The sequence below is a fragment of the Neodiprion pinetum genome, chromosome 7 (assembly GCF_021155775.2).
Source record: "Neodiprion pinetum isolate iyNeoPine1 chromosome 7, iyNeoPine1.2, whole genome shotgun sequence".
In the NCBI taxonomy this organism is placed as follows: Eukaryota; Metazoa; Arthropoda; class Insecta; order Hymenoptera; family Diprionidae; genus Neodiprion; species Neodiprion pinetum.
The window spans coordinates 25,615,428-25,632,175 of NC_060238.1; the positions used below are offsets into that span (position 1 = coordinate 25,615,428).

Consider the following 16,748-nt stretch of genomic DNA (forward strand, 5'->3'; position numbering starts at 1 on the left):
TTCTCCATCCTCGACGCGACAGGATTTCTTACGAATGGGTTATTTTAAAACCGTGTGTACATCAGTTCGCGGTTTCATCCGGTCCATACTCGGGCGGATAGGAAAATGACGAGTCGTCCAGTCTTTGCGGTGATAATTGCCGGTATTCCAAGTTCCTCGGCGTTATTATCGCGTTGCAAGAAGGAAGTGCCCCGTAGCGAATAGTCAGGTCTTATAGGTACGCGCACATTAGTAATGAGACCATAAAGCGGCTGCCTGCAGGATATCCGCAGAGCCTGCAGGCGGAGATATTATAATACTATACGGTCTCAATTATAACCGTTCATTTAGCGATCTGTTTAACCGGGTCCAGTACAGCCTGCATGCCGCGATAGTTTCCACGGAGAAGCATAAATCCTCAAGTCGTTTCCTTATGCGCCGCGGCTCTGGGCCCCGCGAAGAGCGGTGGAGTAAAATTGTAACGGGGGCATTACAGAATAGGTACGGTAGTGGATAACAACGAGGTCTCGTTGTACGAGAAAAGCTACGGCAGCCGGTCCACGGAACGGTCCGCAGGCGCAACAACGGCTGAAGACAATTCCTCCTGGTGCCAGGAAATAATGACAGAGAGTATAAAATCGGAGCAGAGCGTTACGTACAGTTAGGACAATTTGCGATTTCGATTTTTCGCCGGGCGGTGCAGCGAACGGAGTCCAGCATCGACACATGCAGATAGTGCAGGTATGCGGTAATAGCCCTGGCAGTACGGCTTAACTGTGCTTAGTCGCGCGTCACTGGGTTCTCTAACAACTATCGCCGTACGTATTACAGGTACGTGTACCTGGATAAAATCGGCCTACCTGTAGAAAAGTGTACCTACACTTAGACGACAACGATGACGATAAATTCGCGCTGTTGCTCGAGTAGAAATTTAGAGTCTACATTTGACCCGATTGAGGGAAACTGAACCCAGAAATCCTACGTTGACCCTCCAGGTCGTGAAGATTTAAGAAGAAACCCAACTTAAGGATCGCTTTTCAAATGTATTCATTCATCGTTCTCGCGAATAGAAAAACCCTATCAACTGATCGAATATAAAGAAAATACGATTAAACGCTTGAGTAAACCAATTCCTATTTATTGGGATTTCAATTTGATTTCGCACGTCTTAATCGTATTCTTTTTAAATTTCGTACATTTTCACCGTCAAATTAGGGTCCGATATTGCACCGCAGTAGAACCGACTTAACTATCACGAAGCTCTATGTAGGTACGATCTCCTTCAAAGTAGGCGCGAAACGTCGACTCGTGGCGAGGTGAGGAGTAACGCGTATAGTAATGAATAATTGAAAGGGTTCTCTCCCAAGATCGGGAAGAACGGCTGAACAAACGGCGTTAGAATCGGCGGAGTTTAACGACCGGGTCTGTTTCCCGTTGTCAAAGCGGAGGGCTAATCGAGGTGGAACCGCATACCTCGTACCACGGCAACCTACTCGACATGTCGCGGTCGGTGGCATCACCGAGACTCCTCTCTCGTTGCAGCGACACCAACACCTGCAGACCCGGGTAAAAGTAACAACTGTACGCCTCAATGTCAACGGCGTTCGTACACATTACTCGTCGATACACAGACGCGCTCCTACATCCACCTTCGACGAGGACGGTCAGGCTGCAGCCTTACACACACGATCATCGTGTATTTCACCACAAAACCATTTTAATACAACCGGGCACCGGCTCCGCAGGCAGGCAGGCAGGCAGGCAGGTAGGAATACACCTATGTAGAAGGTGCACGAGGTGGTGGGAGCGAAAGCTGCGTTGCCCCCGCGGACTCTCCGCGAGCATACAGTCGCATTCGAGAGGTTGCGGAGAGCCGCGTTTATTCAGTCGACAAACGTCCGTCCCCGCGTTCGACCGTCTGGACCACCGTTTCTCTGCCGATTTAATCGCCGATTGGGGACGATAGACGAGGGAAGAAAAAAAAATATATAAATAAAAAAAAAAAAAAAAAAAACACGGATCCTCCGATTCTAGTGCCGAGGTCCAGTTATGCGCGGTGCACTCTCATGTTGAGCTTCCGGTTCTACCCCGTGCGTAATTGTTTCGTCGACGACATCATCCGGGAGTGACGAGAGGCTGCCGCGGAGGAATCGCGATGTACGGAATTCATCACACCGTCGAGGATCCAACGGCTGAGGGTTAATCGGGATCTGCGGAGGTATAAGGTAGGCCTCGTGTACCTGCAGCCGCTGCTCGCTGACGGTGTGAAAAAATTTTCTTGCCTGTTCAACGATCGCGCGGATTTTTTTATTATTTCGGTTTAAAAAAATTTTTTTTTTTTTCCTGTTTCTACTCGCTACAGCGCGTGTGAATCAGCGAGTGTAATTTGAATCGGACGTACGTGTGATACGAAATATCTCGTTCCTGTGTGCGCGTGTGTGATGACGGCGTTATTATTATTTATATCAAAACGCACGAACAACGAAGTTGCGGATGATTGCCTCATAATTAATGTGCGACTCGATGAATATTGCGATTTAATAAACGTGTGTATGAATATACATATACGAATGCATAGGGCGAGTGAATGCGGGAAAATTTTGCACATGGGAACCATCGTTGGTAATAATAATTACCTCCACCGTGTCTGCTCGCATTTAAACGTAACATTGCACGTACAACGTGTACGATATTCATATTATGCGATCTAAAATACAATTATATCATATTCGTTGATCACATTATTATCATTGCATATTACAATAATGCAAAGCATAACATACATTGTCATTGGCATGTGTGTGCAATGTGTTTAATTATACCTGCCGCCACAGATTCCGAATACAGTGTGTAACAACAATGAAGGTACACAATAACGTTTCACGAATTATGAGATTATACTCACTTTTAGTTTTACGCCAGACGAGTCTCATTACTACACCCGTCGCTTTATTATCGTTCTTATTTACTTCGCCTATACCAACCGCACACACACACGCACACAACCGCATCCCGAGATACGCCCGTGTGTGTTAGTCGGGTACAGAGTTAGCAGCCTTCCGACGTGCTAACGATGCGAGCCGTCGTGATTATCCTCTCGGAATCATTCCTGGCACGGGCTTTCCGGAGAAGAACTTTTGCCCCGGAGCTCAAAGGCCTCGGTTTAGTCCAATAACCAATACGATCCTTATCTCTACGTAACGATATACGCGTACAGACTTCCTATCGTGTTTGAACAAGCCGCGCCGCTTTGCCAAGTCCTCGCATTTAAATCCGCTCTTGGTCTAGGTCGCGATAAGAATTGTAACTGAAACGGTAGCAATGACAACGCCTTCGTTATTTTTCCTGCGTACCTGTAATTACCTTCAGCCTTGCCACGTTTTATATCTGCTTTTTACACAGCGCCGTTGCAAGGATGCGCAAGTTTATGTTTAACAAGCTGGTCGAGACATTTTTGAGGTCTCTGCGATAAGTTTCAAGCAGTTCGTACATTCGAATCGGTACTTTTCTGATTAACTTCACACGCGATAATCGCATATTGGATATATTGAGCTAAGAACATTTCTGTTGAATATCCTGAAAGAAAAACAATCTCAAAATTATAAGCAACAGTTGAGATATGAATTTTTTAATTTCAGTGTTTTAAAATTAAGAAATATTCATCAGATTCGATCGATTTCATTCAACCTTGGCTCATTTTTGATCAGTCAACTATTTTCCACAACTTCAATGGGACGGAGTTTTCTTTTTTCGCAAAGTTTTGTTGTTCAATATTAAATTTTCAGAAGAGTGGAATCGATCGAATCTGATTTTCCTTAACTTTAAAACGCATTGAAATGAAATATTCATTTCAAAATTTGTTGCTTATAATTTGAATATTTTTCTCAAGATATTCAAAGGAAGTTCTCTCACCTCACGTTTGGTCAAATGTTATTGATATCGAATGTGCGATTATCTCGTATGGAATTGATCAGAAGAGTACCGATTCAAGCCCAGGAACCACCTTAAACGTCGGAATAAATTCATAACACATTTCTTGCATTAAAAATAAGCGAATGCCGTGAAAATAAAGTAAAAAGGAGCAGCGAGAATGGAAATAAATCGAACGTCACTATCAGCTTCTGCGTAGGCAGACAGATTTGTGGTCCACGCCGATGAAGCTGATCCGAGTTAGCGAGGCTACTCTCTCGACGTGTGACGTCACCGGCCTGACTAATTCCTGCGATCGCAGAGTCAAACGTAGCGATTCGAGAAACCGCGACTACTCGCGAGTTATGCGGCATAAATACTCTCGGTGAGTAATCCGTAGGACCGTCAAGCATTTTCAAGTGTTTATTCGTACGATTTTCCTGAGTAGCCGAGTATTTTCGGGCAATGCACGCATCGTACCGGCAGCGTTACTCATTGTCAGACTTTCAGAATCAACCTTTCGACATTTCTAAGATCGCAATATACCGACTTGCTGCACGCACTGCACTTCGTCGCAGTGATAATAGTCGAGATAACGCGATCCGTACGGCTGAGCGATCGATCTAGATCCTTCTCTCTTGATCCCTGCGAATTATAATGCCGTTTTCTTAGAAATAAATATTTCCGAAACGCTGATACACCAAATTTCACCCAATCAAGATCCCAAAATCTTACTCGCTGACAAACATTCCCACAAATACAGTGTAATATAATTAAATAACAGCTTTCGAAGATTCGACAGTTTCTGTTTGATAAAATTCACAGAGCAGCTCGCTGCGCAAAAGTAGAGGAAAAGTTATGGATTTTTTGTTTTTTTTTTTAAACCAATCGATTTTAGAATAAAATTGTCCGACGGTGCAAATAGATTTTCATACGATTTCATTAAAATTTGTAGCACAAAGCCCCAAAAACAGAGGAATTTGAATTTACTAAATTGTGCAGTAGATTAATTGCATTTGAATTCACTGTTCCGTATCCGAATAAAACTTCGAAGAGAGTGTAGGAAGTGCGATACAGAAATTTTTACTCGTGCGGTATGCTTGTGACATCACATCGAGTTTCACGGAGTGTATAACTATACAACAGCCGTAGGGTTCATCAGCCGCTTTTCAGTTTCCTCACATCCTAGACGATATCCGACAGACGTACGTTTACGGGCCTTGTCTAAGTTATTATAATAATATAGACATCGCGGTGAAGATGTTGCGGAATTGCCTAACCCGAGGCTGTTTGCCATTTTCCTTTAACAATTGTATGCGCGTGCGGATGTAGGTTGTAGGTTTTAGACAAGCGTACGTAGGTACGTATATAACTGCAGAAACGGTTATATGGGTATAAAAATAATTGTGCACGTACGTATATATGTATACATACGTGTGTGTGCGTGTGTGTGTATGTGCATGTATATGCGTTACATACATCCGAGTATTTCCGTTATTTCCAAGCAATTTTGACCAGTTGAACACACGCGTCACTGCAGGTACCTACCTACATAATATACGAACGAACGTCAGTCCGAGCTGCACAGAGAGAATGGTTGTAATACACTGATTTATTGGAATGCCTGTATAATGATACGCGGAGAAGGATGAAACGGAATATCTCGACTCGGTTGTAAACGGAGGAAAAATAAGTGAAATAAAAAATTGAAGAAAAAGGGTCGGCCAAGAACGCCGAGCACGTCACCTGAATTACGCTTTACCGTATATTCCGCTTAACAGCCGAGGGGAAATTATTTGTTCTAAGAATGTTTGCCAAACGACTCCAGAAGCAGCCTGCGGGGAGAAAAATAAAGAAGAGATAATATTTAGATCTATGGGTACCGCGGTGAAGTAGCGGCGAGGAGTAATTCGTCAATTCGCGAATAACAATGCGCGTCGCGGCGTCGTCACGTATCGAGGGCGTATAATTATTATACAGCTGTTTTCGAGGGAAACCGGGACTATGAAAGTAGCGCCCGGATTGACCCTCCGTTTATTTCTAAATTCCATTACCCGTGGCGCACGTGCGTGAAACGCGTGCCGCGCAAGCGCGAATAAATTGGAAAGTCGCACGCAGAGTCGCGTGGTCAACTGCGCCTATGGTGGACGAGTAGTCGAGTAACACGGGTAGGCATGCGTACATGCCTGTGGGATACAACGACACAGGCCGCAAGAAACGGGCAACGCCTGTGCAACTTGTACACCTATGCATGGGTATGCGATAATACGTGCAAAGAATGCAAAGAAACGGGAAGCCCCGATTGACGGATATCGAGCGAACTATGGCGAAAGTGCGGAACAATAGAGGCAAATAGCGATGAAAGAGAGTAAGGTGGGAAGGATACGGGCGAAGAAACGGAACCCGGATCGAGATGCGGATTTATTACAAGTCCTGGGATAACTATAATACGATCCCCTAAGGACTACGCGACGAGTACACGGAAGGAATACACACGGAAGAAAAAAGAATGAATCGTTAAAAATAAATAAAACAAATAAGTTGCAGGAAAACAGAGAGTATCTACGAAACAAAATCAATAAAAAATATGATGTAAACTTGGTAGACAAAGCGAAGCGTAAAAGAAAATAGAGAGAGAGAGAGAGAGAGAGAGAGAGGGCGATGCACCGAGGTGCCTGAACTTGCGGCTAGCACGGGGTGATGCAACGCCTCCCGCAAGCTCCGGGGTGCACTGAACTTCGCGCCTATGAGGCCCTAGATGCCTCTCCGGACCCCGTCCAGCGCTGTGCAGCTTGACCACAGACCACCGGATATCGGCTGACCCAGCGAGCCGACGTTGCGCGAGATAACCAGACGCGTGTAGCTCGGAAAAACAGACGTGAGCGAAGAGTTTGGGACTCGTTCTTGACTTACGCAATAAGGCTCGTTCCAGCAGTTTCGCGCAAGAACCATTTTTTTTTCTTTTTTTATTTCATTTGCTCAGTTTTCGACATTCTTATTGCACGCATGCACAGATTTTTACCCTGAAATTTCCCTCTTCGGTTTCTAACAACGAGAGGGGAATGGAAGTGAAAAAGAAATTTTTTAGAAAAAGACCGATATTTCGAAAATAACATTTCACCTAATTGGATTAAATGTATTGAGGTTGAAAATTTTTTTTATATCTGTTACACGATTTCGAACATTTTCAATCGTGACGAAACGTGGCCAAATAAGATACATTTAATAGAGGAAAAAATTACTCACTACCTTCGAGAATCAAAAAAATCATATAAAAAACGTCGTTGGACAAATTGGAGATGTAAAGAGTCAATCCAGGTTGCGATTGACATGGAATGCCCCATATACACGTTTTTTCAAACCTTGCACCGCGGCCAAAGGGCGGGGGGCGTCCGAATCCCCCCTCTTTTCACGAACGATCGGAGAAGGCGATTTTCGCGCGTTATCTAGGCTGGGTTACCACGGAGGTCGGGCATGGCGAGCGGGGGCGACCTTGGGACCTTGGGCCCCGGCCCCCTTCACCCTCGCGAGTGTCCCCGGGCCCCGGAGGGCGACGCTGAGTAGACAGGAGCGTGTTTGTGTTTGCGTTTGTGCTCGTGCCCGCATACGATGACGATCGGGTCGCTCGGCAAGCGGCCGCCGCGGCGTTGGGCCCCGGGCCCCGGGCCCGACACTCGGCTATTCCTCTCCGAGGAATTCCTGGCATCCCATCCCCCCCTCCCCCCCGTTTCCATTCCTCTCAACCCCTCCTCGGACCAAATAAAAGGACCTCGACGGCCTTGACGTGCTTCTACGCCATCGTACCCGGGATCCCCACCGATAGTCTGACCCCCCTGAACCACCGACGTTTGTAAGTCTATCCCGCAATATCGCGCGTTTCACTTTTTTAACTCACGAATTGTAATTCGATTTTAATAGATCTGCCAATTCAGGGCATCACGATCAACGTCGATTCCCTGATAAATACGCTGAACAAGGAGGATTATCGGAAATCCTGAAGATCGCTCGGTACTGTCGACGATAATTAATCCTAGAACGGTAACGACGGGTGGGGCGAAAAACACACCACCGCTAAATTTAGAGAACGCGCATAAAGTTTTTTAAACCACGTGATTCTTGATTAAAAAACTAAGAAAATGAGACTCTTAACGATTTTTATTGTACCCGAGAGATGAAATTTACAGGTTTGAGACGGTTTTTCACCCCTCCGTCACTGGAATAGGTGAAAAAAAAAATAACGATACCGTTCCAGGGTCAATTCTCTCGAATCTACATAGTCTTAAAAATCGTTCAAACGTTCTTAATACTCGAGAGAAAACAACGACCACCAGAGTGTGATATTTTACTAGATTCTACAGGTACAGGAATACGCGAACAATCATCGGCATTAAATTCAACATGTCTAAAGGGCCTCTTTGTCCTTGATCGGATCAATGCTCGGTACCTGTTCCTCGATCGTGTGTCTATATAATCTTTTTCCGGAGGGTTCCGCAGCTTGCGCCGCAGGGCAGCTGCCGAGTATCTCGAGGTATGTACAACGTACATAGACAGTGCAGGCTTCGTGTAAGGCACCATGCACTACCGATCTTCCAGGTTACGATACAGTTCGCTGTGCGGCCTGCGGTTGCGGCGGTCCCAGCAGCTCCCGTGAGGCCCGAGATAGCCGGAGAGAAGGCGCGTAACCCGGCCCTTCGGAAGCCACCGAGTTACGACTCTGAGTAGTCCGCAGACCTCGTCGCGCTTGTCAAAGCTCGGATTTGAAAAGCTGCGAAAGCGCCAAATGCCGAATTATTCGGCGGCGAAACTTGAAGTAAAGAAATCGAGCTTTGAAGAAACGACAAAGTTTCGAGAATGGCCGGAAAGCCGACGGCTCAACGTTCCGAAATCCAGGTTACGATAAAGCAAAGTTCTAAAAATGTAAAATCTGATGGAGTAGAATTCTAACAAATTAAAATATACTCATCATTCGGAATTTCGATGTTTCGGATTTACGAACTTTCGGACTTTCGGTACTTTGAGCGTTGGTTTTCGGAGCACATGAAACTTTGATATTTCGTCAACGTTCGATTTCTTCACTTCAAATTTCGCCGGCAAAAAAACTCGGAATTCGGCGCTCTTGGAGCTTTTCAAATTCGGAATCTCAACCCTACCCCGAAGCGAAACGCGTTAATGTGCACAGATTTTGACGCGTGATCGTATTTTTGCCAGCCGATCGAGAGCCGCGACTGCGGAGCGAGGAGGAGGGGAAAATGATCGATCGCGAGGATCGATCATCATCGCGGAACGTCTATCCGAGTGAAAATTGATCGATGATCCGGAGGCTACGGCTAACCGATATTTATATTACAACGAATTATTGAACCTAATCTGCTCTACTCGGCGTCCAATTGGCCGTGGAAGTTACCGATGGAAAGTTTACAAGTCGCGTCGTGATCTCGATCCTTTTCTCGGCGGCGTTTTTCGCATGGTCTGATAACCATCCTCGGATCGCCGTCCGTACCCGCATAAAGAGACGAAAAAATTCCGCCCTGCGTCTTTAAATTCCAAATTCTCTGACCGCGAACCAGTGAGGCGTTTACGTAAGAATGACAAGGCTTTTTTCTCCGCAGGAATAATTTCTTGCGGAGTGGAATAAACGCGTTGAACGATCTCGAACGGTTCGACATCGCGTTTCCTTTTTTCCTTCTCTCGCCTTTTCGTTCGTGAAAAGTGAAAATTCCGTATCAAAGTCAACGATCGACGATCCGATCCCGAAGACAAATTCGACGCTCGCTGCACTTTCATCCGTAATTGCGATGAAATTGTTTCCAATAACTTTTCCCCCGCCGCTGTGCGGGTGATAATTTTACTCCCGGCGTATATTGCTCTTCTAATTCTTCTCCTTCTCATTAACCACGAGTCTCGTGAACTCTGGGCAGCAATCCGCAAGATCGTAACTCAGGTCTTAACGCGGCTAGACTAACGTCGCTTGATTTAGTAAGCGTCAATTATTAACGAGCTATGCAGCCTCGTTCCCCCGATTCTCCCCTCATTCTCATCCTTAACTCCTCTCCTCTTCCTGTTTTATCCATCGCGTAGTTATGCACGGACGCGATTTCGCGAGATCCCTTGCAGGTGTTAAGACCACCTTCCCATGGAAAGACCGAACCATTATCCGAGAGACGATTAAAATAGCGGGGACACAAGACGCGCTGAGATTTATTCCAGGAATGCCTCATTCGACATTACGGCTAGTGATTAAAAATCTCATGATGTCAAGATTCAACGACGCGATTGAACAGCTCCGAATCCCGACGAAGCAGTTTCGCGTGATTTCTTTCACTTGTTCCACTAAATTTTATTCACCGGTATTGATTTCGGGGGGGGGGGGGGGGATTAACCATCATCCGTTTCCGTAATCATTTGGTGAATCCGTGCAAGGAGAAACCTGATGAAGATTTATTTTTTTTTAATCGATAAAAATTTCCCCGCTGATATTACGGTTTCTTTTTCACGACCTTATATACCACGGCTTGTAGAAAGTGATTTCTTCGAGCCAGAATCGAGGTTCGCCCTGAATATAGACACGTATGCAGCCTGATTCAACGGGATCTGATTTATGCAGACCATAAAAATTTCAAGCAGGTATACATATATTAGGCGATGTACGTTGAGACTCGTTTTTTCCACACCGAGAGTAAAAGTCGAACGATCTTCTCGTCGCGTCAGATCTTCCGGCTGGCAGCTTGGGTTGAATTCGTTATTTCAAAGCTGAACTTGTACCTGTCGTAGATTTCCCTCAGGGCGGAAGTAGTCACGTTTCCTATGTGACTCAGAAAACGGAAATGGATGTACGCGATCACTCTCTTCCTCGTTAGAACTGTTTCATTCACCGCTGAACACGTCAAAGTTCCAAGTATGAGGAAACACCGATCATGATATATTATATAGTTATACTTCCAGTTTTATTCTCGTCGTAAATTGCTTGGTGAATTAAATAAATTATTATTGTAGAATCTTTCATTCTTATTACGGAAAGAAATATCATATCGTTTCCATCAAACACTGAACCCTTTGCGGAACAGCGTTTGATGTATGAGACACCGTTTTTGCATTCAATTTTTGAGATACCGGTGTCAGTTTTATTGCGTAATTGAACTTCTAGGATGTCGATGTTGATGTTTTAAGAGGGATTATAATAATTCCGCGAATATAGCGAGCGTTATAAATAAACAAAGTGTTGACAATGCCTGTTTTTACAGAATCAATGTAATTGTGGAAAGGTTCTGGGGACCGACAAAGTGGAACTCGGTAATCTTGGGTTTTTGAGATCGCTTAAAACGAATTCGACGTCAGAATTTCAATAATTGAAAATGGCTAATCCAATATGGCGTACTGAAAATATAAAAATTCATCCTATTCGCTTGAAGTTTGTTACTCGGGTTTTCGGGGTCGCATTTGGTGAGAAAAAAAATCTCCGAGTGTAAATTTTCGAAGATCTGACCACATTATGGAAATGCCATTTTTCCTCGGTTTCAAGGAATTTTTTCAAGGAAAAGGTTTACTCTATAGATTCGTGAATTTGCCGAACGTTCGGAAAAATTTCCGCAAATGCGGTAACGGAAGTTGAGCGACGTTGAGCGGGTTCTCAGGGCGCTACAAAATCGCGTTACGGGTTCCACGTACGATCAGAGAGCGAGAGCAGGCCGCATGGCACACATATTTGCATGGGAGAAAGCAGCCGGGCCCCTGGGCCCGTGGATATCGGGCCCATTAGCGAGGTTGCGTAAGAGGTTGTAATAACCGACGGTCGGATTCGATCCCCAAGTATGCGCCGTACGTAGGCAACCTTACATCAACTCGATCCCTTGTCTGTTCCAGAATTATGCGGTGGTTCGGTTCGCAACCCGAGGCTGCGCCGAGACTTCTGAGGCTGAGTCCCCTTCGCCCTGAAGAAGACCCGGAAGCCGCGATGCTCAGGCTGCACGTGACGGGCTCGACGCGACTGAGAGGTACGACCATCGCTGAACCTTTGGGGTGAAAACTTTTTTTTTTCCAGTTGTCACTCGACGAATTTCTGACAAATACTGAAGAAAAAAATTGTCGTAAGACCTGGAGGAAAAAAAATTGCAATAATCGGTAGCAACCGCTGAATATTTTCCTACCTTCCGCTCACCTTACGAACCTTGAGAAAATTTTTTAAAAAAAGTTACAAACCGAGCGAACCAAGTCACCTCCTCGCCCTGCGACTTTGACATTGTTGGGTCAGCTTTCTAGAAGCGCAAGTTTTTCGCGAATCGGATCTTCCGCGAACCCGTGACACAATCGTATCGAACAATGCCGCCATACGAGTGTAAGCTCAGCTCACGATTCTCGACCGAGTTACGCGGCTTTTCATCCGTAGTCAGGATGCCTGCGGCTGCCGCCCATCCTGTCTCTCCGATTAAAACCCGGCGCGATATCCCCGAGCTCATTCAGTTTCTTTCTCTCGTTCTATACGACAGCATGTCGATCGTCGCTGTTCTCTACAACGACGCGGCCACCGATCCAGCCGGGGATCCACGGTCGAAATGTGCCGAATTCACCGCCCCCCAATCTTCCGTCTACAGGCCGTCGACGATATTTCGATGTAAATATTTACCGGTTTTTAACGCTTGTTTATCCGTGACGTGTTTCTGTGTGTGTGTGTGTGAGGCAGTGACGCGTGAGCCGCTTGTTTTTACGACTCGAGTCGATCATCGACGGGTCTTTTAGTCAGGGACATGGCTTCACCTAATAATACGTGCAGTACGATATCTGCGATGGAATTTATATTATCAAGACGGGTTTTCACGCCTTATGCAATTTAGTTTACACTTTTTTTGGTTTTTTTTTTTTTTATTGCGTCAACCGAACTCATTGAGCCGACCGATTTTCGTGATCGTGTATAGTTATTCTTGTCAGTCCGGTGAATCGAATCGAAGATCGATTATAACGATCACGTGATATAGGAATTTTAATTACAATTTGGAAACGGTTGTCGAGAAATTGTGTTTCGGAACTATTTGCGGTAGAAATATTGAAACGAAATTTGAACACTCGTTCTTGAATCGAGTCGTGGTTCGAGGTGCGTACGTGCGTTGCGAAAATAACCACTTTTACTTTGACCGCCTGTGGCTAAAGGGGACGGCACGTGTGACGAGAGGTCAGATTTAATCACGATTACATACCTACAACATCCTAGAAGAATTCTACACGAAAACGTGATTTATTTTTCGTTCCAGATTGAGCAAAAGAGCCGCGACGCGATCAGAACAGTGATGTAAAAAAAAATAAATAAATAAAATAAAAACACACCGAGAAAGGTAGAGAAGATTAGTTAACGCGAATATATCACGATGTATTTCGTAATCGTTTATAAACAGAATTCCAAGGACACGTAAGACTCTTTTCCCCTCCGGGGTCAATTTCCGAAATAACTATGACCGAAATCCAACGCCGTTCAAAAACGAATTTCGTCTTGTCTAGCCGCATTTCGTTTCTCGCGGTCGATTACACCGGTCGGCAACAATTTACTCTTTGCCTGTAACGTGAAAACTCTTAACTGATTATGTTAGGAACAAGGCTTATTCGTAAAATAGATTTGTTACTACAATATTTGGATACGAATTGTTTTATTGTCATATGAATTACTTAGTTTTTCCGAAAAATACCGTTTTCGTGAGCAAAAATTAGGTTTTGTATATATATTATATGTATATGTATTGTCAAAGTACATTGATATAATCTACCCTCGTTATAAAACCATATTTCTTTCGATTCGATCAGGTCTGGTTTTTGTTTTACAGCTACTGTACCGGTAAAATTGAATGTTTATCGCTTTGACTTGTCGTTTTTTATTCCAGCTGATTTTGTTATTTGTTTTAACTAATTAACTGATATTTATAGTAAATAAATAAGCGCTCTGAATCAAAAAAGTTAAGCCAAAACGATAAACATTCCATCTCACCGGCACAGTGGCTGCAACGCAAAACCTATAAGACCCGATCGAATCGAAATAAATATGGTTTTCCAACGAGGGTAGATTACAGGTAATTAAAAATTATGAAACACCTTCCTTGTTGCAAGATTTTATCGACCAGTGTTAACCAGGGACCGCGATGTTTCAGACATGTCACCGCTGCGATGGGTCAGACGAAAGTCGTCGAGCTCGGAATCGGAGCGTAACTGTTACAACGTGCAGACATCCGAGGTGACTACGGAGCGAGTCGGGTCGTCGAAGAAGGAGAAGCAGAAGCGTTCGCACGAGGATCGTCGCCGCGGGGCTCGAGAGAAGCGGAACCCGCTTTTGGACCGGGTGCGAAACGCGCGGCTGAGCTTCTTCCGGGAGCAGGAAGCCCCGGCCGATCAGGAACACCGAGAGCTGAGTTTGAACGCGGACGCGCGGCTAAACGAGATGGTGCGACTCAGGGGGCGGCCTCTGAGCATCAACGACGATCGGCGCTCCCTCTGCTGCAGCGAGATCGAGCTTTCGTCGAGGATCGATCACCAGGAGCGGTCGCTGCGGGGGCGGAAACGCCGCTCCAAGTCGCAGAGCCGACTGCCGAGCGCGTCGCCGGGCGAAGAGGGCGTCGCGACGCCCTTTGCCGGCTCGATATTGGGCCCGACGATGTCCTCGGACGACGTCTGCGGGGCGGAAAACTCTCGGGCGTCTAGGTCGAGGTGGTACAACGGCGGGGAGGCGGGATTCGACAGCGTTACACCATCGAGCTGCCTCGCGGCAAAGTTCAGGGCGATGCAGGACCGGTACCTGAAAAGCTCGACCAGCCGACTGATCGCCAAGTTCTACAAACGAGAGACGCGGCCCGACGCCGAGGCCTCGGAACGACGTCGACTCCGCAGCTTCTCCTACGGCACGCTTCCCGGACTCGACGAACTCCGCACCAACCCCCTTTACGTCGACAACGAACCCGAGGACGACAACGACTCGGGCATCCTCGACAACGACTCCGCCACCAGTTCCTTACTAGACGATCGCTGCGACGGCGCGGATCCTCCGCCGAGACTTCCGCCCCGGAGGACATCCGTCCCGACGCTTTTACCCGGAAAGAGGGGATGCTCGGTGATGGGACTGTCCTGCAGCAACGTTACTCTTGGCATAGAACGCGATCCTCTGAGCAATGCGAACGTCTACCAAGCGACGAACTCCGAGCTTCTGACGAGGCGGGAGGCCGACGAAACCTCGGCACCACGGGGGCAGCCGTTGTCCGTTGTCAGGGACAGGTCCTACACCCCAGAGACGATGGTCGTCCGGCTGACGCGAGAGGAGGTGGACCAGTCGCTGGGGATCTTCATCGCCAAGACGTCCGAGGCCAGGCCGGGATACCTGGTGGCCCATGTCGTGCCGAACGGACTGGCCGACAGGGAGGGAACGCTGACGATAGGGGACGAGATCCTGGTGGTTAACGGACGTCGGTTGAGGGGCTGCACGATGGTCGAGGCTCGCCGGCTGCTGGCCGGGGCTGGAACGCAGCTCGAGGTAGTCGACATCGTAGTCTCTAGGATGCGCCGAGTCTCCGACGAGGAGCAGGACGAGGCGAGGGACCGCGGTAGGCCCAGGAAGCTGAGAGAGAGCAGCGTCGACTACGAGAACGTCCTCGTAGAGAACGGGCAGAGCCTCGTCCCCGAGGTCGTCGTCTCCTCGCCCAGGTCGCACTTTCGCAAGCATCACTCCAGGGCTCATCGCGATCCTCGAAGCGACTCCAGCGTGTCAATTTCCTCGGAGAAGTCGAGCCCTTCTTCATCCCACTCGTCCCAATCCTCGCACAGCGTATCGACGTTCTGCACGTTGCCCAGGCGACCCCGAAGCACAGTTTCCACCTTTCACACCGTCGTCTTTGAGAAAGGCTCCGGGAAGAAATCCCTCGGGTTCACCATCGTCGGTGGAAGGGACAGCCCCAAAGGAAGCATCGGTGAGTTTGCCGATACCTGAGTTGCTTTTTCATAGGAAGACAAGGATGACAAGGAAGGTATCCCAGGTCGATATCACCGATTCGATTGCTTTTGCAACATGTTACGGTAGACTAAAAACTAAGCGAGACGTATTCTTCCGTATTTGCCATTTGACAAATTAAGGGGGTGAAACCACCCTCCGAAATAGGGCGCTGTTCTTGCTGTCAAAGGGATTGAAGAAATTAAGTTTTTCATTTCTCGTTATGAGAAATCTTGCCCAATTCGATTTGTCAAAGAATGTCATGTCCTTGCGAGTGCTCTAAGCCGCTGTGCTGGTTGTACCTACCTACCTACCTTGGCTTTCGGTAATTTCGGAGGGTCCTTTTGTCAGAACTCGTTTTTTCCCCTGCAGGTATTTTCGTCAAGTCAGTACTGCCTGGAGGCCAGGCTGCCGAAGATGGCCGACTGCGAGCCGGGGACGAAATTTTGGCAGTCAACGGTCAGGTCTGTCACCATTTGGCGCACAGGGAGGCGGTTCAGTTATTTCGCAACATCAAGCGCGGATCGGTTGCTCTTCATCTCTGCAGACGCTCGAAGCATCGGGAACCGCAGTGAGTTTCGGTTTTTTAAATAACTTTCCACCACGTCGAATCATTTTTCTCTCTGGAATTTGTGCGTTTTGTTATTTTCAGTCGGTACAGCACGAATTTTGCTTAAATTTTGTACTTCTCCTGTTTCAGAACCCAGAAGGCCAAGTCGTGCGCAGACCTTTTACTCGCCGACGCGTAGCTCGGAATTTAAGGAAACTTCGAATATTGTAAAAACTGCAATTCGTACCGCTGGACGCAACGTTGTGCATAATGAAAAACTGTATATTTGTAAAAAGTTGACAAGAAATAAAAGTAGCCGCTCGATACTTTTCTATAAATATAATATTTTCCTTGAATGTT

General features: G+C 46.6%; 1 protein-coding gene across 4 annotated transcripts; it reads left to right on the plus strand.

The window, feature by feature from the left end:
- Positions 1-1,840: 1,840 nt before the first annotated feature.
- LOC124222952 (uncharacterized) lies at positions 1,841-16,731 on the plus strand. Of its 4 annotated transcripts, XM_046634479.2 has the most exons (5): positions 1,841-2,204; positions 11,749-11,879; positions 14,016-15,818; positions 16,211-16,409; positions 16,539-16,730. In XM_046634479.2, exons 2-5 carry the CDS (start codon positions 11,753-11,755, stop codon positions 16,585-16,587), a joined length of 2,178 nt encoding a protein of 725 aa, XP_046490435.1. In that variant the 5' UTR covers positions 1,841-2,204; positions 11,749-11,752; the 3' UTR covers positions 16,588-16,730. The 4 variants fall into 4 exon arrangements, with proteins under 4 accessions (XP_046490435.1, XP_046490436.1, XP_046490434.1 ...); XM_046634480.2 differs by lacking the exon at positions 11,749-11,879; XM_046634478.2 differs by lacking the exons at positions 1,841-2,204; positions 11,749-11,879 and adding an exon at positions 12,342-12,496 and having other exon boundaries at positions 16,539-16,731.
- The last annotated feature ends 17 nt before the right edge of the window (positions 16,732-16,748 follow it).

Coding starts and splice junctions, on each gene's coding strand:
- LOC124222952 (XM_046634479.2), top strand. CDS start 11,753: ATGCGGTGGTTCGGTTCGCAACCCGAGGCTGCGCCGAGACTTCTGAGG. Junction 11,880..14,015: donor GGGCTCGACGCGACTGAGAG/GTACGACCATCG, acceptor GCGATGTTTCAG/ACATGTCACCGCTGCGATGG. Junction 16,410..16,538: donor TCGAAGCATCGGGAACCGCA/GTGAGTTTCGGT, acceptor CTCCTGTTTCAG/AACCCAGAAGGCCAAGTCGT.